The sequence below is a fragment of the Pteronotus mesoamericanus genome, unplaced genomic scaffold, assembly GCF_021234165.1.
Source record: "Pteronotus mesoamericanus isolate MK-2021 breed Mesoamerican mustached bat unplaced genomic scaffold, CSHL_Meso_final contig_214, whole genome shotgun sequence".
NCBI lineage: Eukaryota > Metazoa > Chordata > Mammalia > Chiroptera > Mormoopidae > Pteronotus > Pteronotus mesoamericanus.
Window position 1 is genome coordinate 4,822,609 of NW_026555089.1, and position 20,512 is coordinate 4,843,120.

At 60.8% G+C, this 20,512-nt stretch overlaps 2 protein-coding genes across 7 annotated transcripts; one reads left to right on the plus strand and one right to left on the minus strand.

Moving 5' to 3' along the window:
- Positions 1-1,442: 1,442 nt before the first annotated feature.
- KCNK7 (potassium two pore domain channel subfamily K member 7) lies at positions 1,443-4,129 on the plus strand. Its single transcript, XM_054570605.1, has 3 exons — positions 1,443-1,761; positions 3,125-3,523; positions 3,761-4,129. The coding sequence occupies exons 1-3, from the start codon at positions 1,443-1,445 to the stop codon at positions 3,964-3,966; spliced, it is 924 nt and encodes a 307-aa protein (XP_054426580.1). The 3' UTR covers positions 3,967-4,129.
- A 184-nt stretch (positions 4,130-4,313) lies between these two features.
- Positions 4,314-20,171, minus strand: EHBP1L1 (EH domain binding protein 1 like 1). Of its 6 annotated transcripts, none has more exons than XM_054570878.1 (21): positions 19,741-20,169; positions 17,099-17,156; positions 16,815-16,910; positions 16,402-16,455; positions 16,123-16,301; positions 15,894-16,036; positions 15,371-15,406; positions 15,210-15,281; positions 14,963-15,125; positions 14,375-14,798; positions 12,737-12,898; positions 12,131-12,288; positions 11,994-12,042; positions 10,885-11,562; positions 7,101-7,212; positions 6,922-6,977; positions 6,705-6,828; positions 6,336-6,435; positions 5,342-5,415; positions 5,142-5,256; positions 4,314-5,034 (listed from the first exon to the last, which is right to left on the minus strand). In XM_054570878.1, exons 1-21 carry the CDS (start codon positions 19,842-19,844, stop codon positions 4,935-4,937), a joined length of 3,057 nt encoding a protein of 1,018 aa, XP_054426853.1. In that variant the 5' UTR covers positions 19,845-20,169; the 3' UTR covers positions 4,314-4,934. The 6 variants fall into 6 exon arrangements, with proteins under 6 accessions (XP_054426853.1, XP_054426852.1, XP_054426850.1 ...); XM_054570877.1 differs by having other exon boundaries at positions 12,737-12,904; XM_054570875.1 differs by having other exon boundaries at positions 12,737-14,798; positions 19,741-20,171.
- Between the last annotated feature and the right edge of the window lie 341 nt (positions 20,172-20,512).

Consider the following 20,512-nt stretch of genomic DNA (forward strand, 5'->3'; position numbering starts at 1 on the left):
CCAAGCTGTCTCCCCAGGCATAGCCTGTTGCCTTTCTTGGAAGTGACCAGGGAACCAGCCTGTCACACGACCATGGTGACTTCATGCTCCCAGCAGTCGGCCTGGGCCGAGGCTGGTGCCTTGCACCGTACCCCACCCCTGGGATCAAGTCCACTGGCTGTAGCCAGGCATTGAAGGCCCTGGTCAGCCTCCCTGGCACCCACGCAAACTGGCCTCACCCACCTCCCCACCCTTGCTAGGCCTTTCCCACCATTGTGAGTGACCACCTGGATTAGTCCGCTGCCGCAAGGCCCCTGCTTATCCTTGGGGGCTGGTGTGATGCTGGAACTCCTTCCTAGGCTGGAGCTGCAAAGCCTGGGTAGCTTGCTGAACTTGAATCCATAGCCCTCTGGGCAGCCTTTTGGGGGTTTGCCCTGGGTGTGTGTCTGTTCCAGGGTGTAGGCACAGGAGGAGTGACCCACCCGGCGCCTGGCTCCACTCAGCTCTCCTCACCTCCGCGGGGCTCTGCGGGTTATAGGAGTTGCAGTCTGGGCTCGCCGCCCCTTCGTGCTCCAGGGGTGTCAGACTCACTGCGTCTCCAGGGTTCAGGAGGAGGGCGGGGCACAGAAGGCTATCAGGAAGGACTTGGCAGGGAGACCTGAGGGCGGCAAGTGTCTGGGGCGCTCCACACGTCTTCAACTTCCTTCGCCTGCCCTGTCCCCGCTAGGCCCATCCCAAGCCCCACATTCCTCTCCCACGCAGCTGCCACCTTCCACCTTGGATGCCTGCAGTAGCACTCTGTAGGGTCCCTGGGACACCCTCGTCCTCGAGGCCCTCTGTTCCTCTCACAGCCAAGCTCTGTCCCACCTTGACTGGTGTCTTCTGCCCCCCAGCTGACATGTCACTTGTGCCGGAGGCTTCCCAGGGAGCTCCCCCTCCCGCAGGCTCTGCCATTACCCAAGAGTTTCCCTCAGGGAGCGGACGGCAATGTGAACATGTCGTGTTTCCTTGCTAACATGTTTCTTGTGTGAACACCAGGGAGCAAGGGACCTGTGTCTGTCCTCTTCCCCTGTGTCCTCAGGATCTAAACCACTGCTGAGTGGATGAATGGAGCACCTCTGATCAACCAACTGAGCGTGTCCCTGTGCAACCACCGCAGTGTGATTTCGAGCCAGTCATTTACCTCTCTGGGCCTCGCCTTTCTCCACCCCACCCTCACCACCCCGGCTTCAGGGAATTGGGCAAATAATGGCCCCAGAAACCGAGGAGTGATCCAGCTCACCTCCCAGCCTGAGCTGCCTCCCTCCCTCCCATTCACACTCACCCCAGCTTGTGTCCCAAGCTTCCCTCACTCCCAGCCACCCACACAGCACCTCCTCCCAGCCCCACCTGCCAGCCCCTCCCAGGGGCCTCAGGTGGAGGAGCCAGCTCCCAGGACACCTCACTCCTGGGCGCGCGCACCGATGGGGGGCCTGAGGCCCTGGGCCCGCTGCGGGCTACTGATGGTGGTCCACCTGCTGGCTCTAGGGCTCGGGGCTGTGGTGTTCCAGGCCCTGGAGGGGCCTCCAGCACTCCAGCTCCAGGCCAAACTCAGGGCTGAACTGGCCACTTTCCAGGCGGAGTACGGGGCATGTCTGCCAACCGGGGCACTGGAGGAGCTGCTGGGCACCGCCCTGGCAGCCCAGGCCCATGGGGTCTCCAGCTTGGGCAATGGCTCAGAGGCCAGGAACTGGGATCTGCCCTCAGCCCTGCTCTTCACTGCCAGCATCCTCACCACCACGGGTAAGGCTGCCAGGGGCTGGGCAGGAGGGGGCTCCTGATTCCAGCACCCCCTGGGGTCCCTGGGGTGCAGCCCTTCCCCCGGCTCCAAAGAGCCAGACAGAGCCCAGGCCCTATTAGGCCTGACATCAGAGCAGAAGCTCTTCACACCAACACACCCCAACTGGTGCCTCAACTTCAGCTGCCAGGAGGGGTGTGGCCCCCAGCCCCACCCCCTAGGCACCCTTTGAGACCCAGGAGAGGTGCCCAGACCCCATGCGCCTTGAGGCAAAGATGGATTCTTGGACAGAAGCAAATGGAGCAACCCCGAGAGTGCAGATTAGGGGTGCCGAATCAGCAGGGAACGTGGGGGAAGGCTCTAGGGGAGAAAGTCTTGGTGAGATCTTAGCCAGGGCACAGAGATGGGGGCTTAAGGATTCCTGACAGAGAGAACAGCATGTGCAAAGGCCGAAAGAAATAAAGCAATGGGACTCACAGCCCTGGTAACCCACAGCCCGGGTCGCCTGTTTTATTTTTCCTTAATCTGCAAAGTCTCTAAATATATTTTTTAATTAGTCTGTTTTCCAACTTCTTTTGGAGAAATCAGAAACCCTTTGCCATTAAACCAGAATTCCTGCAAGGCACTGTATTGGCTGGAGTGGAACAGGGCCTGCCCTTTTGGACAGAGTGCCCGCTCTACAGCAGACCCCCGGCCCCCACTGCCTTTTGTCTCACATCTGGCTCCTCTAGGCGTTCGAGTTTACAACCTCTGGACCAGCCGGTCCTGTTCGCCCACTCTCCCCACTCTCCCTGGCTTTGCTCAGGCTTCCCTTGCCTTTCCCATGTGTGCTGCCTCTTCTGCAGCTCTTCACATCAAACGTCTTGACATTTTTTCCTGCCTGAGTCCCGCATCAAGTGATGGGGCCTGAGCGGACACCAATTCCAGCACAAGGCCCAGCACACAGGATAACTCAATACACCTTTCGGGAACGAAAGAGCGGGTGATATTCTGCCCAGTGGATGTGGAAGTTTTGGTCCAGGGCGGAGCTGAGGAATCCCAGAAAGCCAGACTCCCTCTGGGGCCGGAGAGAAACTCTCAGAATTGTTCCAGCTACAAGAGGCCTGAGGAAATACTGTCTCTTTGAGTTCTTTCATTTTCCAGAAGGTACAAGAATAGCCCAGAGACGTTAAGGGACTTACTTGCCCAAGACCCACCCCGCCCCCACCCTTGAATGAGGAGCAGAGCTAGACAGAGCATGGGCCTGAACAGGTCTGGCAACTTCAGCCGCTAGAGGGCAGCCTTCCCCTGAGGTTTGTTGGGGGAAGAAGGGACCCCAGCAGGCATTGCACTCAGGGGCTCACTGCCCACTGTCTTGCTCCTGTCCAGGTTATGGCAGCATGGCCCCGCTATCGGCAGGAGGAAAGGCCTTCTGTGTGGTGTATGCAGCCCTGGGGCTGCCAGCTTCCCTAGCACTTGTGGTCACACTGCGCCACTGCCTGCTGCCTCTGCTGGGCCGCCCGGTCGCCTGGGTAGCTGTCCGTTGGCAGCTGGCCCCAGCCAGGGCTGCACTGCTGCGGGCAGCTACGCTGGGTCTGCTAGTGACTGGCACCTTCGTGCTGCTGCCAGCACTGGTGCTGTGGGGCCTGCAGGGCTACAGTGGCCTGCTGGAGGCCATCTACTTCTGCTTCGGCTCGCTCAGCACCATCAGCCTGGGGGACCTGCTGCCTGGCCATGGCCGTCACCTGAACCCAGTGCTTTACCACCTTGGCGAGATGGCACTTCTTGGTGAGTTCAGCTGCCAAAGAATGCACGTGGAGGAGAGGAGGGAAGAGGAGTCTGAACTACAACTACCATAAACCACTGGGGAGGCTGGGCCTCACAGGTGCAGGGAATTGTAGTTGGAAGAAACCAGCCAGCAGAATTATGAGTGGCATCAGGTGCCAGGGTGGGTCACCAGGTAGGAGGTGGGTGGGGAGCATCATCGGCACCCCAAATGCTGCCCTGGCTACCTTTCCTCCCCAGGTTACCTGCTCCTGGGGCTCCTGGCCATGCTGCTGGCAGTGGAGACGTTCTCGGAGCTGCCACAGGTCCGTGCCATAGTGAAGTTCTTTGGGTCCAGTGACCCTTTGTCCACTGAGGACCAAGGTGGCATCCTAGGCCAGGATGAACTGGCTCTAAGCACCCTGCCACCCTCAACCACAGCCCCAGAACAGGTCCTGGCTTGCTGACAGGTGTCAGGTGATGGAGTTAACTCCTTTCAGGGGAAGAAGCCGGAGGAGGAAGCCTCTAGCGATGGGAGGGGAGGGTGTCTGTGAGGACCTCCGAGAATAAAATGTTAACAAAACAGGTCCTGACTAGTGTGGCTCAGTGGATTGCGTGCCAGCCTGTGAACTGTGGGGTTGCCGGTTCAATTCCCAGTCAGGGCACATGCTTGGATCGTGGGCCCAGTTACCTGTTGGGGGTGCAAGAGGCAACTGAATCTCTCACGCAGTGGCGTTTCTTCCCCTCCCCTCCCCTCCCCTCCCTCTAAGAGTACATAAATAAAATAAAAATAGGCAACAACCCCAATTGTGCTTTTGTCTTTTTTTTTTTTAAATAGTTCTTCCCTACAGTTATTAACAACCCAAACCCCCATCAACCTTCCAAGGATGAGGTCCCACTTCTGCTGGCATCTGGGAACCTCAAATCCCGCACAGCCCAGTTAGGGATCGCAGACAACCTTATCGGCTGAAATGCCAACCCCTTCCGTCTATTGAAAACCCCAGCTGTCCTGAGAAAGAGCCGGCTCTGGTGCAGCCTTGTCCAGCTTTATTCCTTACAAGGAACAGGAAGCGAAGGAGAGTGGGCAAGGCAGTTCACACCCATCCCGCTCCCCTGGGGCTGGCCGCCGGCCCGGGGCCCTGGGCCCTGCCTAAGGGAGGGGAGGGGTTCTGCGCTGCGCTGCGCTCCGGGGACTCCCAACCCCGCGAACACGCACACACACACTCACACTCACACTCACACATGGACAAATAAATAAGGCCCGACGGCACGGCCGCCCAGCCTCTCCTGCCCTCTGGGCCACCCTACTCCTCCGGGTAAAGGGACGATGGCGGCCCCTACAGGCCGCGCGCGGCAGCCGCGAGAGCCGGGTTGTCTGGAGCGCACAAAGGGAGCAGCGACAGAAAAGCTGAGCACTCCCGGCGGCGGCGCGGCCTCAGCTCAGCATACAGCGTTCACGCCGGTTCAGCTGCCGGCTCAGCTTGCGACGTCGCTGTTCCAGGCCGCGCTCCAGGCGTTCGTCCTCCTCCAGGGCGCTGGGACGGAACGGGTGCAAGTCAGCGAGCGGCGGGCCAGACCCGGCACTCAGAGGAGCGCGCTCTGGGACCCTCTCCCGCTCTAGCGCGGTCCCGGCCCCACTCACATCCGCTCCTTGTGGTCCAGGTCCCGGACCAGCTCGTCGCGCTGGTTCACCAGTGACACCAGCTCCTCCAGCAGGAGCTGCTCTCGGTGCTGCTGTGCCGCTGTTTTCAGCCATTCTGAGGGCGGAAGAGGCGGAGGGTCAGGCGGCGCCGGTCGCTGCCCTGTCCTCGCGGCCCCAAACCCTCGGGCACCATCTCTCACCTTCGACGGCCAGCATGGCCCGTAGCTCCCGACTCAGCAGCTCAAACCTCCGTTCCAAGTCCTGCTCCTCGATGCTGGGAGACGGAGGTGCCAGGTCAGGGGAAGGGGAGAGGGAAGGGGAGAGGGAAGGAGGGAGGGAGGGCCCTGGGAGCCGAGCGCTCCCTGGCCCCCATCCGCCTCCCCACCAGTTATTTCCTGGAGGGCTGGGCTCGGGGCAGAGCTATATCCTGGAGTCAGTCACCTCTTTTGTTCCAACTGTTCCCCAACTGCTGGATGTTCATATTGTCTCTTCCCACCCCCATATCCTTTTTAAAAAAATAACAACTGGCATGGCTCAGTGGGTTGAGCGCCAGCCTGTGAACCAAAAGGTCCCTGGTTCGATTCCCAGTTATAGTACATGCCTGGGTTGCAGGCCAGGTCCCCAGTAGGGGGCGTGTGTGAGAGGCAACCACACATTGATGTTTCTCTCCCTCTTTCTCCCTCCCTCCTTCCCCTCTGTCTAGAAAGAAATAAATAAAATCTTAAAAAATAAAATAAGTAAAAAATAACAACCCCAGTGGGATTATTTGCATGAAGCAAGTAAAGCAAGTATTAAACTAAAATTATTCTGAAAAATGATCCAAAATAAACCATCTCCACCATGCAGGACTACAAAGCTTTCTGACCCCACACAGGAAGCCAGCTCGGACCTCTCTGGGCCTCAGTTTTCCTAACTGTAAAGGAACAGGTGTAAACGGGGGTCCTCGGCCCAGGTCTGCCTGCACCACATTTTTCTCTCATTAGTAAAACCAGCACCGATTTAAGAGGTACATGCTTTATATAGAAAATTAGATAGGAAAACAATTAAGATGGCTGAGCAATTTGTCAAAAAGATCTTCATAGAAAGAAGAAAGCAGGGAGTCGCTCTAAACAAAGCAGCTAAGCTTCTCTGCTGGGCGGGGCCCTGGGTGAGCAGGAGTGGGGCCTGGGAGGGGAGGGAGGGGTCAGCACTCACAGCAGCTGCAGCTGGTCCTGCCTCCGGATTAGGGCGTTCTTCTTGTTGACCAGCGTGAACCACTCCTGGATCAGCACCTCCTCCTGCAGCCTGTTGGCACCTGAACCGGGGCCTGGACAGTCACCAGGCCTGCCGCCGACCCCGGTGGGGTTGGGCAGGGGCCCCGCTCCCTTATGGCATCCCAGAAACCAGAGTGTGTGCCTCCAGCAAGCTGTTTCCCTGCTCAGGCCCTCAGTGTGCCCGGATGTAAATGGGAACGATGAACCCAGTCTTGCCTCCTCCCAACTCCTCCCAGGGTCAGGAAGGGCTGCAGGACTGGGCAGCCCCAGCAGCATGTGTTTGGGAGCAGACCCTAGATGCCTGGCCCACCTGATTCCATGAGGCTCCTCAGCTGCGTCTCCACCTCAGCTGCCCGCCCATCTATCTGTCTCTGTTCCTGTTCCAGGGCCTGTAGCTCTGCACACACGTACTGACTGGTGTCCTGGAACCGTTGCTGGGGTAAAGAGGGGGAAGAGAGAAAGGGGGTTCAGCCCAGGCCCTGCCTAGGAAGTGCCCACTCAGCTCCTCCCACTTCAGCCCACCTTACCATCCCAGCCTCCTCCCCGGGGCTTGGGGGCGACTCCTCTGATGGGGGAATCCCACCTGCAGAGAGAGAGACCAGGTTAAGATACCTGTAACTGACACCTGCCCCCAGGAGGTCCCCAGTGCAGGACCTATGAGTAGCTTGAGCTGAGCTGGGTCAGCCTCCCCTTCATAGCTACTCACCAGCGGGCTGCTGTGGGGCTGGCGCTGGGGCTGGGACTGGGACTGGGGCTGGGGCTGGGGCTGCGGCTGTGGCTGGGCTGGGGGCAGAGCTGGGGGCAGAGCTCAGGCCTTCCTGCAGAGGAGGAAAGAGACAGTGAGGGCTTGGAGGGGTTCCCCAACAACCCCGCCAGGGGGCCAGCCAGCGCCTCGCACACATAGAGAAGGGCCCTGAATTTCACAGCCCGCCTACCCCAGCTATGCCTCTAGTACTGCAGGCGCAGCGCTGCAAACACCCCCCCCCCCGCCCCCGCTCCCAACCAGGAACAGTGCCTCCTCCAAGGAAGGCCGCAGCCTTGGGCCAATCCACTGGTCCTCACCATCCTCGTTCCTGGGGCCTCACAGGGCTTGGGCGAGAGTCAGGGGTGAAAGGTCGTGAAGGGGCCAGCTAGCGTCTCCCCTTTACCCCTTGCCCCTTCTTCCATAGAGGTCCCTCAGGCCACCTCTGACTCCCATCACCTAATGGGGACATCTTCATTATGGCCAGAGTCCCAAACAGTGACACGGAGCTGGCCCAACGTGGCTGTCCTGAGCCAGCACCTCTACCTATTGACCAAAAGGGGGCGCTCTCCTGTTACCAATTCCTATGCCTAGAGCCTTTCCCACCTCACCTATCACTCAGAACAAGAGAGGTTGGCTGAAACTACCAATTTTAGCGTGGAATGGAGGGGCTGGCCCCTGATATGCCCTGCCCCTGGTGACTTCCTGGGAAGATCAGACCTGGGGGGGGCCCCACTTTCAGCTCAGCTGATAGCCAAGCCCCATCAGTGGCTCCTGCTCCGGCCACCTTTCTAGGCCACGGAGCAGGGAAAAGTGGTGGAAATACCCCACTCGGCACCCCTCTGAGAGGCAGCCCTGGACACCCCTTGCTCAGGTGCCACCCTCTCCAGCCCGGGTCAGCGCTGGCCTCCGAAGCAGCCACTACCCTGCCCTGCCTGCTGACCCAGCCCTCAAGCCACAACTGAGGGGTCTTCCTAAAACCTCCACCACACCCACCTCAGCCCCCAGCCTTGCTGCCAAGGCCTATTGGCAGCTCCGGTCTCAACTCCCACTACCCTGAACCCCACCCAGATACCTCCCTCTGGCTGCAGTCATGGGCTTTCGCTTCCCCAAATAGCTTCCTCAGCTCGGAGTCTGCCATATACCAACTTGACCTTCATGACTTGGCTCATCTCCCGAGGCCCCTTGGGGCTCCCATGTGGCTTTCTGCCTCCCTCCCTGCACTTCATGCCTCCTGAGGCGCCCCCTGAGCCCCAGGCTGGGCAGGTGCTCCCTCCACGGCCTTCTGGGCCCCCCCCATCACAGCCCTGATGCCACCCCTCACCCCGTCGTGGCTGTTGGTTACCCATGTCTCCCTCACTAGAGGTTAACCCCTGCAGACAGGGTGGGACCCAGAGAATATACTCAGGGTACAGTGACTAACATAGTAACACGTTACATCAATAACAAAACATTTAATATTAACATTATTCAATAATAGCTGACATTGATTAAGCATTCATGTTGGGCATTGTACCTATATGGGCCCATTTAATCCTCCCAACACCCTGGGAGGCAGGGACGAATACTATCCCCACTTTACAGATGAGGAAATGGAGGGTCAGAGATGAGGCTCATGCAGGGCCGAGGGCCATCTAGGCCAAAGTTTGTTTCCAAGATTGGGCACCGATTTGCTCTTTGCCTCTGGGCTGAACACAGCCCCTGGGCCTCCCTCTGTGCTCTTGAAGGTCAGGCGGGAAGCCCAGCCCTGTGTAACCTGGCACTGCAGGGCTCCAGCAAGGGGGGGACACCACTCCCTTTTTAATGAGCACCCACAAGTGGTACCTCCAGGCTACTTTGCAAAGCACTTTCCTGCCTTGGCCTCTTATCTTCAGAAAGTGGCCCCAAGAGGGTAAGCGGGTCACCCAGCCAGTCCATAGCGCTGAGCCCAGCAGAAAGCACTATTTAAGAGTTCAGGCTCAGAGCCTGCCTTCACATCTTTATCAACTCCCTTTGCGTCTTTGTTCATCTCCCTGAGCCTTGCTGTTCTCATCTGCAAAACGGGAGAGTCATTCGTTCCTGGAAGGGGCACTGCGGTGAGTCAGCGAGGGGCTGTGGGGGCAGGCCAGGCACAGAGCAAGAGCTCAGCCACAGGCAGGCTGAGCCAGGGCGGCGGAGAAACCCCAGCCTCAGCAGTGCCTGAGCTCGCTTGCGCCAGCCCTGATGGGAATTCTGATACTTCCTCCTGTCTGACCCAAATTCCCCTTTTACACCCTTCTGTAAGGCCCCTCCTCCAGGAAGCCTTGCGGAATTGCACCAGAGAAGTACGGCCCTCCTCAGGGCTTTGCTTCAGCCCCACCCCAGCCTCAAGGTGCCTGACTTCATCCCACTCCAGGACTTTGGGAGTGTCCGAGGGTGAGGCCTGGCCTGACATCCTTCCATAGCACGCGTGGGGCATGGGGGGATGGGAGTGGCCACTGAGAAGCCCCCTCCAGTCCCACTGGTCAAATAACTCCTGTGGGTGGGACAACAGCTGGAGGGGGTCCTGGCTTAGATGGACCAGACGCTGGAACTTGGGTCCAGAAGCCTCCCCTTTAAAATTTAAAGAGCCATCGACACATTAACAAGGCTGTGTCCAGAGGCCAACAGACAGGCCAGGGTGGCTGTGTCCCTCTGACTCCTGTCTCTCACAAGTCCTACAGGTGCCGTGGGGCTCCTCTCTGTCTCCCATCACAGGCTCAATGCTGTCTGTCCCTCTGACCCTGCGCTCAAGGCCCCTACTCCCCAGGCTGGCTACGCCGCCGCCCGCGGACCCGCGGACCCTGGCAGCTCCCTTCCTGAGACCTGGGATGCCCTGCTGCCAGCGTCTCCTGTGCAGGTCCGCCCACTCTAGAACCGCCCCTCCCGTTCTTACCCTGGGGAAACCTGGCCGTTTCATCGGCCTGGCTCAAATGGCTGCTTCTTCCAGAAAGCCTTTCCCAGTTTATTCCCTCCTTTCCTTAGCTCTGGAGCCGCCCCTGGGCAGCTGAAGGCTTGGAGCAGCCTGACAGCTGCGCCTGCGATCGCAGGCAGGGTCCTGTCCATGGGCGGACCCCTGCCGGAAAGCCCGTGGCCTGGACCTCAGGGGCTCTGAGTCCTTGCGCAAACCCCTGCCCTCTCTGGGACCATCTCCCCTTTAAGATTTGCAGTGACCACATGGCACTCTAGCAGACTTTGATCTGAGACCCATAGGGCATGGGAGGATGTGGATGCCCAGCAGGGTCTCCGGTCTCGACCTCCCATTATCACAGAGAAAAGGAAACTGGTCTCCAGCATCTGGAATTAAAGACCCAAGCCAGAGGATCTTGGGGTTGGGAGGCGCTGACCGGCCCCTTTGGGTATAGAAACCTTGCCCCCAACTTACAGGGCATGGATAGCTGCTGGGTGACCCCTGGCCCCCTGCAGGGGAAGAAAAGCCCCAGCCCACTTTACAGCCCATACAGAGTGCTGTGCTGAGTGCTGACAGCCTGGAGCCTTCTGGGAATTTCCTACTATTCCACGAACTTCAAAACCACCAGCATATACCCAAGGCCGGCAGCAATGGCCAGGACCCAGCCCCGCAGCCGCTCCGGGCCTGGCGGGCCTTGCTTGACTCCTCCCCGGGTACCACAGGCCCTCTGATCAGAAATCACCTCCCCGAGCCCAGCTGAGCCCCCACGCCACGCCTTGGGGGCCCTCAGGATTCATCCCTTTGCTCACCAGGGCCCCCTTTCCGCGGAGAGGCACTCACCCCAGCCGCAGCTCCCGTGGTTCCCACTGCTCCTCCCGATTCCGGGTCGTCAGTCGAGAAGGAATTGCTGTTCCTCAGCCGGGAGCGCCTCTTCTTTAGCAGGTCCGCATCGCGCACGTGGGAGAAAGAGCCATGTGCGCGGGGCGGGGGCACCGGCCCCGCCTCCCCGTTCACGGACAGCCGCCGCAGCCGCGTGCTGCTCCCTGCGCCCGGCGCCCCCGCCCCATTCACCAGACCCTCCGCCGGGAGCACCGATGCTCGGGCTCCGGAGCTGTCGGCCGGGGTCTCCGCAGAGCGCGCCTCCTGGGTGGCCTCGGCCCCGCGGTCCTTAGAAGCCACCTCGGGGGCTGTCCCTTCCATGGGGCTCGTGGCTTCCTTGGTTTCCTTGGTCTCCTCCGGCGCCTCGGCCCGGTGCTCACGCAGCCGCTGTGCAAGGCCACTGGCGTCCAGGTCCTTGGACGAGCTGGACTGGGTGCTGGATTGGGTGCTGGCCACGCGATACGTGCCGGCGCCGCCGCCACCCTCCAGCTGCACCAGCTGCAGCTCCTGCCCGGTGCAGAAGGCGCGGATCTGGCACAGGTACGTCATGACGATGAGCTTGTCGGGCACCGACAGCAGCACCATGTCTGCGGGCTCCAACAGCCGCGACACGCCCAGGGCTGCGAAGCCATCGAAGGCCTAGGAACGGTGTGCATGGGGTCAGCAGTGGCAGGTGTTACCCCGCTGTTACCCAGAGACACAGTGGACCCGCCCTGGACTGACGGATGGACGAGGGCCCCCGACGACCTGGCCGCCAGGGTTTGCCTAGCAACGCCTTCATCCTCCTATTGGAGGAAATGTAGCAACAGGGCCGCGCCTGTTACCCAGCAACTGCACAGCAAAAGAGTGGTTTTTAGTGGAAATATGCTTAAGAAAAAAAAAAGCACCAAAAACTAAACTAAGGAAAACAATTAAAGACCGCAAGTATAAAAGGTGGCAGAACTTCAAAAGCCACAGCTGGAGCCCACAGCCCAGACTCCTCCCCTACAGACAGAGGGACCCCAAACCTTGGACCTAGTCCTGGCTCTAGACCCTCTTTCCCTCCAAGCATTGCTCCCTCCCCATCTCACCTGCTTGTTGTTCTGTTTGATGTTGAGCGGGTCAAGGGAGGCATAGTCTCTGTGGAGAGAGCTCTGGTCAGAGGCCGGGTTCACAGGGCCCTCCTGGCGGGCTCCCCAATTCATCCCCACCCTCTCTCGCAGCTCACATCTTGTCTGGATAGAAGCGGTGCAGGATGGCACAGAAGGCCAAACCGTTGCGCCAGGATGTAGTGAAGTTGGTGATTCGGACACCACGATAGCCAGCGGTGACTTCCTTGCACCACTCCAGTAGGGACTGGCTCGAGCTGACCAGAGCAGGCTGTGCCTGGGGACGCAGGGACGACGTTAGAAATGTGCACATGGGCCCTCTGCCCCTTGGGAATAAAACAACCCCAGCTCTACGTTTGTAGGAGTCACCAGAGACCGCCAGCCAGAGCCCTGGAGCCAGGCAAAAGAGTTTTCAGCTCTTGGGTCATCTATCAAAGTCAGCTACAAGATCAGCGGCCCCCAGGCAAGGTCAGAGGACACGGGCAGCCATGCCTCAGGGTCAGCTCAGAAAATCAGCTTAGGGATGTCCAGCTCCATGCAGCCCAGGGAAGACAGGGTCGGGGAGCCAGGACACCCTGAGGAAGGGGTGAGGGGGCTCCTTGCAGCTGAGCCCCTGTCCCACCCCACCCCAGCCGGCCAGGAGGGCCCATGCAGAACCGCCGTTAGCTCAGCCCCAGGTTAGTGGGAGACGGAAGACTGGGCCCTCGGCGGCCCCCAATCCCTACCTGGCTGCCCGGCAGCCTCCTGTCCTCTTCAGGCTCCTCTGGGGGAGAGGCCCCTGAGGGCCCAGGCACCCCAGCCCCTGCCCCAGCGGCCACCTGTGCCTCGGTCAGGCTGGCCTCAGCTGCTTTCCCCTTCTTGGTTCCCAAGACCCCGGCTTCTGCTTCCTGGGCCTCGAAAATACCAGATTGGTTCTCTGGAAGACCTAAAACCTCCATCTTGGCTTCGTGGGCTCCCCAAACCCCAGCCTTGGCCTCTGAAATCCCCAGAGCCTCAGTTTCTACCTCCTGGACCCGCAAAACTGAAGTCTCTGCCTCTGCTCCCCAGGACCCTGAAACTCCATGCTTAGTAACTGGGGCCTTTAAAGCCTCATGTGTGAGGCTCCCCCAGAGCCCCGTCTCTGCCTCCAGGACCCCCGGGGTCTTAGCCTCTTCAGCCTCCAAAACTGCAGTTTCTGTCTGTTGAGTCCCCAGCCCCTCAACCTCTGCCACTCTAACCTCTGGCCCTGAGACTCCTGAATGCCTCACCTCTGTGTCCCGGGCCCCTGCTATCTCAGCCTGCATCCCTGTGACCCCTGAACCCCCAGCTGTTTTCTCCTGGGTCTGCAATATCTTAGCTTCCAATATCTCAGCTTTTGCAGCTTCAGTCTCTATTCCTGGGACCCTTGAATCTCCTGCCTCTGTTTCTTGGACCCTTGCTGTCTCAGATTCTATGTCTGAGACTCTTGAACCCTCAGCTGTTTTTTCCTGGGTCCCCAATATCTCGGCTTCTGCTGTCTCAGACTCAAACCCTGGAACCTCAGAATCCCCTAACTCTGTTTCCTGGGTCCCTGATATCTCAGACTTTATTTCTGAGACCCGTGAACCCCCCACCTCTGTCTCCTGGGCCCCCAATATTATAGGTTCTGCTATCTCAGCCTCTATATTCAGTACCCCCGAGTCCCCTGTTATCTCCTGGGTCCTCGGTGTCTCAGCCTCTGCCATCTGAGTCTCTGTCTCCAGAGCTCCTGAAGCCCCGGCCTCTGTCTTCTGGGTCTCCAGTTCCTCAGACCCTGCCATCCCAGCAGCTTCTGATTCCAGGAGCCCTGATCTCGCTGCCTCTGTCTCATGGGCCTCAAATATTTCAGCCTCTGCTGTCCCAGTCTCTGTCTGTGGGAACCCTGACCCCTCTGCTCTTGTCTCCTGGGTCCCCCACACTTCTGACCCTGCCACTCCCATCTCTGCTCCCAGGACCCTCAAGTCCCCAGTTGCTTCCTCCCAGGCCCCCACATCCCTAGACATTGCCCCCTGGTCAGCTGCGGGTGGGGCTTCCTGGCACCTGCTCGCCTGGGGCCTGGCGCTTGCTGCTCCAACAGAGGGGCCCTGCTCCAGGCCTGGCCCCCGAACACCAGAGGCCCCATCACTCACCTCCGCACCCTCTCTCTCCTGGCCTGCAGCGGCCCTGGCCCCCTGGGAGTTGCTGAAATGCCCAGAATGCCCTGCAGGCTCTGCCGGGAGTGAGCACTGCATAGCAAGGGCCTCATCCCCGGGCCTGACCCCTGTCCTCCCCTGAGAGCCCCTCGGAGGAGCCTCAGGAGTCCCCTGGAATCTTGCCTCAGACATTACCCCTGTAGCCTCTGGTCCCTTAGTGTCCCCACGTCTCACCTTTGACCTCTGCTCAGCATCCACTTGAGTAACTTCTGAACTTTCTTCAGTCTCCCCAGCTCTGACCTCTGATTTCTTAGTGTTCACCTCTCTGACTCCTGACGCCTTAGTGTCCGCCCCACCGGCCTCTGTCCTGTTCCCAATGGCACCTTCCTCAACCTTGGCTTTCTGCCCCCTTAAAGAGTTTCTGTAGCCTCCATCCTCAATGCCTGGGCTGGGCCTGGCTCCCTGGTCCTCTGTTCCTTCCTGAGGGTTTGCCTGCACCTGGGTCTCCCCGGCAGAACCCACTCCTGCTGGGGGAGCCCCTGAGGCTTTGGGGGCCTCATCCTTCCCTTGGGGGACTGAGGGCCAGGGGGCATCAGAGCCTTTCCGGAGCCGAGGGGCTGGGACGGGGGCCAAATCCTGGCCTGGGTGTCTTGAAGACCTGAGGAGAGAGCAGGAGGAGGTGTTAGGAGAGTCACTGGCCCCCACTCTCAGCCCCCACCCCCGCTCTTCACGGTGCTGGGGCCCTGGAAAGGCAGGCTGGTAGGGGAGTGCCCCGTCTCATCGGTGGGCGGGGCGCGGGCTGTGGCTGTTTCCAAAGCTCACCTCGTCTCTGGCGGGATTTCGGGGGGCCTTGGGGCTTCAGGCCCCACCTGGCCCCCGGCTACAGTAGCTGGTTCTGACCCCTGGCCCCGGGAGGCCCTGGCTGGGGGCGCAGGGGCACTCACAGGGGCCGGTCTGGCATCCTCAGCACTGGCAGGGCTGGCAGCTGGGCAAGAAGGAGGGGTGGGCACTGAGGCCTGGGCCCTGGGCCCGGAGGTCCAGTCCCACCCAGCCCCAGCCTGGGCCTCACCTGCCTGCTGGGGCCGAGCTACTCGGCCCTCGTCCTCCTCCTCACGGAGTGTCTTCAGCTCCCGAGGGGGATCTGGGGAAGGGTGTAGGGGGCACATAGTCAGCCCAGGGCAGAGCTGTGCAGGCGTGACCCCCTCCCTTCAACTAGAGCGCCGGGCCTACCTGGGAACCGCCCTGGCCTCAGGGCACCGCCCCGGCCTGCGAGAAGAGACAGGCCCACGAATGCCGAGAAAAGGAGAGAGAGAAAACCAGAAGGACAGACAGAGTGACAGCCTTAAGAAGCTGAAGGGAGGGAAGAGGAAACTGGTGACAGAGCACGAGCTGGGTGGTGAGGCGGTGAGGCCGGACTGTACCGCGGCCCCTCTGTGCACTCTTGCGCTACCGTCTAGGGCAGACAGAAAGCTGGGGAGCCCCGCTCTGGGGTGAGGGGCAGGCCAGGGGCCCGAGGAGGCACTGGGAATGTGTCCCGCAGGGCTCGGCTGAGGACACAGGCCACCGCAGTACCAGGGGCCCAGTTCGCACAACTAGGGCTGCGTAGCAGGTGGGGGCTACCAGGGCAACAGGGAGCTCCTGTCACTGGGCGTGCACAAGCTGGCCCTGCCCCCAGCACGGTAAGTGGCTTACATAGCGGCCCCCACCTCCCTAGGTCTTAGGGGTCTCAGTCCATGGCAGGCTGTGAGCCCACCTGGCTGGGGGGCACGAGCCCGTGCCTCGGGGGCCCCTGGACCATTAGCCTCCTCCTCGTCACTCTCAGCAAAGTCGTCCAAGTTGCCCACGTCACTAGGCTTCACGCTCATAAGGCTCGCAAGACTCTGCATGTCATCGTCCCTGGTGGGGGGGGGGTCAGACGTCAAGGGTGAGGGCTGGGGTCAAAGGCTGCAGACTGGGGCCAAGGAGGGCAGACAGGCACTTACGTGGCACGGCCCTCGCGCAGCAGCACTCCCGAGAGGGTGAGGCTCAGCTCCGCATGCACCACCTTCACCGACTTGGCCTTCATCCGTAGCCGCAGCGGAACTTGGGCAGGCACCGGCCCTGCGTGGCGGGCCAGGTCCACCTCGGCCGAGGCCAGCACCTTCCGCTGCCCCTTGGACTCCTGTGGGTTGGGGGGGGGCGGCGAGAGGCAGCGAGAATGGGCACCAGTGCTGTCCCAGAGTCTCCGAGACCCCAGACCTCAAACCGCTCCGGCCACTCACATTCTCAATAACAAACGTCCACTCTTTGGCTTCATACTGGTCCACGTGGGGGTCCTGGGAAAAGGGGGCGCTGGTGAGTACAGGGGCTGCTGGGGCAGGGGCGGCGCCGGGGCCAGAGCCTGTGCTGGCTCAGGAGGTGTTCGGTTGGGGCCTTCACACAGGCCAGTCCACCCTGCCCGGGGTGCTCCCCAGCTTCCCCGGATCCCAGCTGCCTCTCCTACTGCGCGTGGCAGGTAAACACGACCTCCTCTGAGACCTCCGGGCCACTCACGCTGAGTAGACCTGATGTGATTCTAGGTCTCACGGCTCGGTTCTTTCCTCTTTGGAGCGACAGCCCCCCAGGGGGCCGCTGTGGGTTCCCAGGGCTGTAGTTGCCAGCCCAGCCCCTTCCGTGTGGAGGGCTGGAGACTCACCCTGTACAGGGTCACGGAGATGTCCACATTCTCAGGCACCATCCACACCACGGTGCCCCGGTACGGGTTCTGGATGCCCGGCTGCCAGCTGTGGGCCTACAGCGAGCAGTCTGAGTCCTCCTTCCATTCTTAATTCTCCCCCTCCCCCTTTGCCCTGGTCTCCAACCTTGCCTGCATCTTTCCATTCCTTGCATTCTGATCTGAACATGATTCCACAACCCTATTAGCCCTCACCCACTGACCCACCCCACCCCCGGCCCCTCCCTAGTTAACATCTCCCTGACCTTGGAGCAGACGCGTCGGTTCCGCCGGGTCCACACCACCACCAACTTATCCGGTTGCCTGGGTGCGGTGGGGGAGGAGAGGGGACTACTCAGTCAGGCTGCCCAGCCTCTCCACGTCCAGGGTCTTCCCCCTGCCCAAAACGCCCTCCCCCAGGAGAGGTATGGAACGGTCCCTTATCTGGGGCCCCAGGGAGCAGGGTGGGGCCGCTGAGGCGGGGTGGGGCCGAGAGCAGAAGGGCAAAGGCCCAATGTGGGTCAGCAGGGATTATGAAGAAAGACAGGGAGAAAGAGACATACCAGAAGACAGGCACACAGAGACAGAGTGATACAGAGAAACACAGCAAGGACCCTGCAAGAGACACAGACCAGGGTAAAAGAAGTCCATTCACTCACAACTATATGTGGAGCGCATCCTATACACCCAGTCTAGTTTAAGGCTAGAGCAGAGCAAAGCAGAAGCAAGACCCTTCTGGGGCTGAGGACAACGAAGGTGAGGAAAGAGTGCCGATCCAGAAGAAAAAGAAACTAACACACGGACTTCAGGGAGATGGGAGAGAGCCGCTAGGGTCTCCCTGAGGTTGGGGGCGGGAGCAGAGGCAAGAGTTAGAAGGGGCGGGCTGTGTGAGGGTCTGGAGCGGGTCTCCAGGTAGGGGGAATGGTAAGTGCGCAGTCCAAGTCTGGGCGGGGTGCTGGGTTCAGAGTGGGGGCCGAGGGTGGGAGGCGGTCAGAGACAGACACCCTCCGGGGGCCTTCCAAGCCCAGTCCTTTGCTGGGCCCAGGGGCCCGGAGAGTCAGCCATGCTTCCCACCTCTCAAACCCAGAGCCCTGGGCTAGCTCTGCAGGGACACTGACTCCCGTGAGGGGCATCAGGAAGACTCCCAGGTTATACCTAAGCTTCACAGCATGTGCTGGGGCAGGCTCAGAAGAGAGGCAGAGATGCGAGGAGACACAAATCAAGGGGAGTCGCCTGTGCAGGGCCCAGTCCCAGACACAGAGCTGACACGTGGCTAGGCCTTGGAGGGAGAGGGTCCCTTTGGGTTAGAGGGTCCGACTGCTGCCCCGGAGTGGGAATGGTTGTGGGCAGCCCAAGAGCCCTCCTTGCTTGTGCCCAGTCCCATGCCAGGACACTTGGGTTCACCCAATTCACTGCCCGTCTGGAGTCTGAGCCGAGATAAATGGCTCTCCTGTCAACCCTTGAGGATGCTGAGACTCGGAGAGACTGGGGGCCAGGCAAGGTCACAAAGCTGACCCTAAAGGACTCTGGCCTGGAGCCAGGCTCTTTCCCCAGCCCCAAACGGCAGGCAGGCGATGTCTGAGCAAAGGCATCCATGGGGCCTACCCAGAAAGGGGAAGTGGCCAAGGGGTGCCTAGAGGGGCGGGGCCTGGCCGAAGAGCCTGACTCAGGCTGGGCACACCCTCCTTGGGAAGCTCTAACCTGGGCAGGGGCAGCTTTCTCACCTGGGCTCCAGGCTTAGAAGCCCAGGAGGCCCTGACTGTCTCCTGTGACTCACATGCGTTGACAATGCCCACACCCCCTGGTCTGTTCTCTGGGACTGTGTCCAGCATCCACTGACCTTACCCAGGGTGCTGGGATAGAAGGTAGAAGAAGCCAGAGGCCAGAGTTCAAGTACCAGCCCTGTGCTGTTACTTCGGCCACCTCCTGTCCTCTCTGGGCCTCAGCTATAGGACTGAACGGCCCGCTGGCTGACCCAGTCAAGACCAGGAACATGGCAGCTACCCAAGGGACCCAGGCCTCCTTTCACTCCCCTCCCATTGGACCCCAAGGTCTCTCCTGCCCCAGCAGCCCTTTCTCTTGGGAGCCTAAATTTAGCCCCGCCTGGCGGTTAAGATCCCCACAGCTGTGCCCTAATCCAGCCAAGGGAAGCCGACACCAGTGAGCACATATATTTAGGGTGTGACGCACGGGCCGAGGCAGCTGCGGTGGGGACATGTGAATGAGATGCCCCTGGGCCCTTTGGCAGCCCAGGCCAGGTCTGCACCCCTCACATGTCTCCCCCTACCCCACCTTGCCCTCTCTTCCCGGACCCACCACCTCCTAGGCCCTCAGGTCCCTTTAAGACACTCCTATCTCCCTCCTCATCCCTCCCAGTGCTCAGTTTCCCCTTTTAAGGACATGGTGGAGATGAATCCAGCCTCCGCTAGTCCAGTCTGCCTGACGGAGGGGGGTGTCCTCTGGCTCAACAAATGGGCGGGGGAGGGGGGAGGGCAGCATCCTTGTTCTGAGCTAGACTAAGGTCCTTGGAGGTTTCTGCCCCAGCCTGGCCGCTGGCACACGTCAAACCTTTCTCCCTTTCCTCATGACGCCCTGAATCATCCCTCTGGCCCAAAACATGAGGCTTCCCTCCCCCTCGACCCTGAGCGCAGCTGAGGGAAGTGTGGGCATCGACAGATTCTCAGGCCCGGAAGTCCTAACCTCACTCCCCCAAAGCTTCCACACCTCCAACTCCAGGGGTTTTCACAAGCTGCAAGGGACCTTTTGAGTCTCTGTGCCTGGGACATCAGGGCCCAAGCTGGCACAGGGGCCACTTTAGCTCTTGGGCTGGAGACAGGGTTCTCTTAGGCTCCAAAGGCCGGATGGGGTCTCAGCCATTCCGGGGTCCCCGAGGCCTCCTTCCACTCACCATTTCTTGGTGCACTCCACCACCAGCTCGTGGTAACAAGCCACAAACTGGAACTTGGCAGCCCGCTTGCCCACACGCTGCAGGCGCTTCCACACGGAGGTCATGGCCCCTGCCGCCCCGCTGCCCCGCCGCCGCTCTTCAGACCTGGGTCTCCCGCTGGCCCATGACCGCTGGCCCCGCCCAAGTCCCCATGGCCTCCCAGGCTCCCAGCCGTGCTGCCCGCCCCGTCTGTGCGACGGTGTCCCAGGCTCGGACCCGGGGCCGCTGTCCCCGCTGCCGCCTTTGGGGCCTGCCTGATGGTCTGGCTGAGTCGTCGGGGTCGTCTGGGGTGTGTCGGGTCGCTGTGGCACTGAGCAGGGAGCGCGCCGTTTCCTGGAGCCGCACCCCCGTCGGAAGGCGGGCGGGCGGGCACTGGGGCGGAGCGGCCGGGCTTCCGGGGCCTTTGCGACTGTGAGGTGGGGGGGTAGGGGGCGGGACGCCAGGACCACAGCGCCCGCCCGCTCCTTGCGCGCCCTGTGCCGGGGAGAGGGCAACCAGCAACTTGGTGGAGCCCTCGCTAGCGAAACCGGGTCCGCCTCCCTTCCTGCCCTCAGCCCTGCCGGGTGCGCACTGGTGGCACCGTTTCACAAGCTGGGAAACAGAGACTCAGAAAAGGGAAGACTTGCTGAGGGTCACAGTGCGAGTCTGAGCCAGAGCCACGGGTTTGCCACGCACTTCTTACCCAAAGCAGGAGGGAACAGAGTCAAGTACCAACCTGGGTGACTCTACTTGC

Coding starts and splice junctions, on each gene's coding strand:
- KCNK7 (XM_054570605.1), top strand. CDS start 1,443: ATGGGGGGCCTGAGGCCCTGGGCCCGCTGCGGGCTACTGATGGTGGTC. Junction 1,762..3,124: donor CAGCATCCTCACCACCACGG/GTAAGGCTGCCA, acceptor GCTCCTGTCCAG/GTTATGGCAGCATGGCCCCG. Junction 3,524..3,760: donor TGGCGAGATGGCACTTCTTG/GTGAGTTCAGCT, acceptor TTTCCTCCCCAG/GTTACCTGCTCCTGGGGCTC.
- EHBP1L1 (XM_054570875.1), bottom strand. CDS start 19,844: ATGACCTCCGTGTGGAAGCGCCTGCAGCGTGTGGGCAAGCGGGCTGCC. Junction 16,037..16,122: donor CTGCGCGAGGGCCGTGCCAC/GTAAGTGCCTGT, acceptor CCCCCCCACCAG/GGACGATGACATGCAGAGTC. Junction 5,035..5,141: donor CTGGACCACAAGGAGCGGAT/GTGAGTGGGGCC, acceptor GTTCCGTCCCAG/CGCCCTGGAGGAGGACGAAC.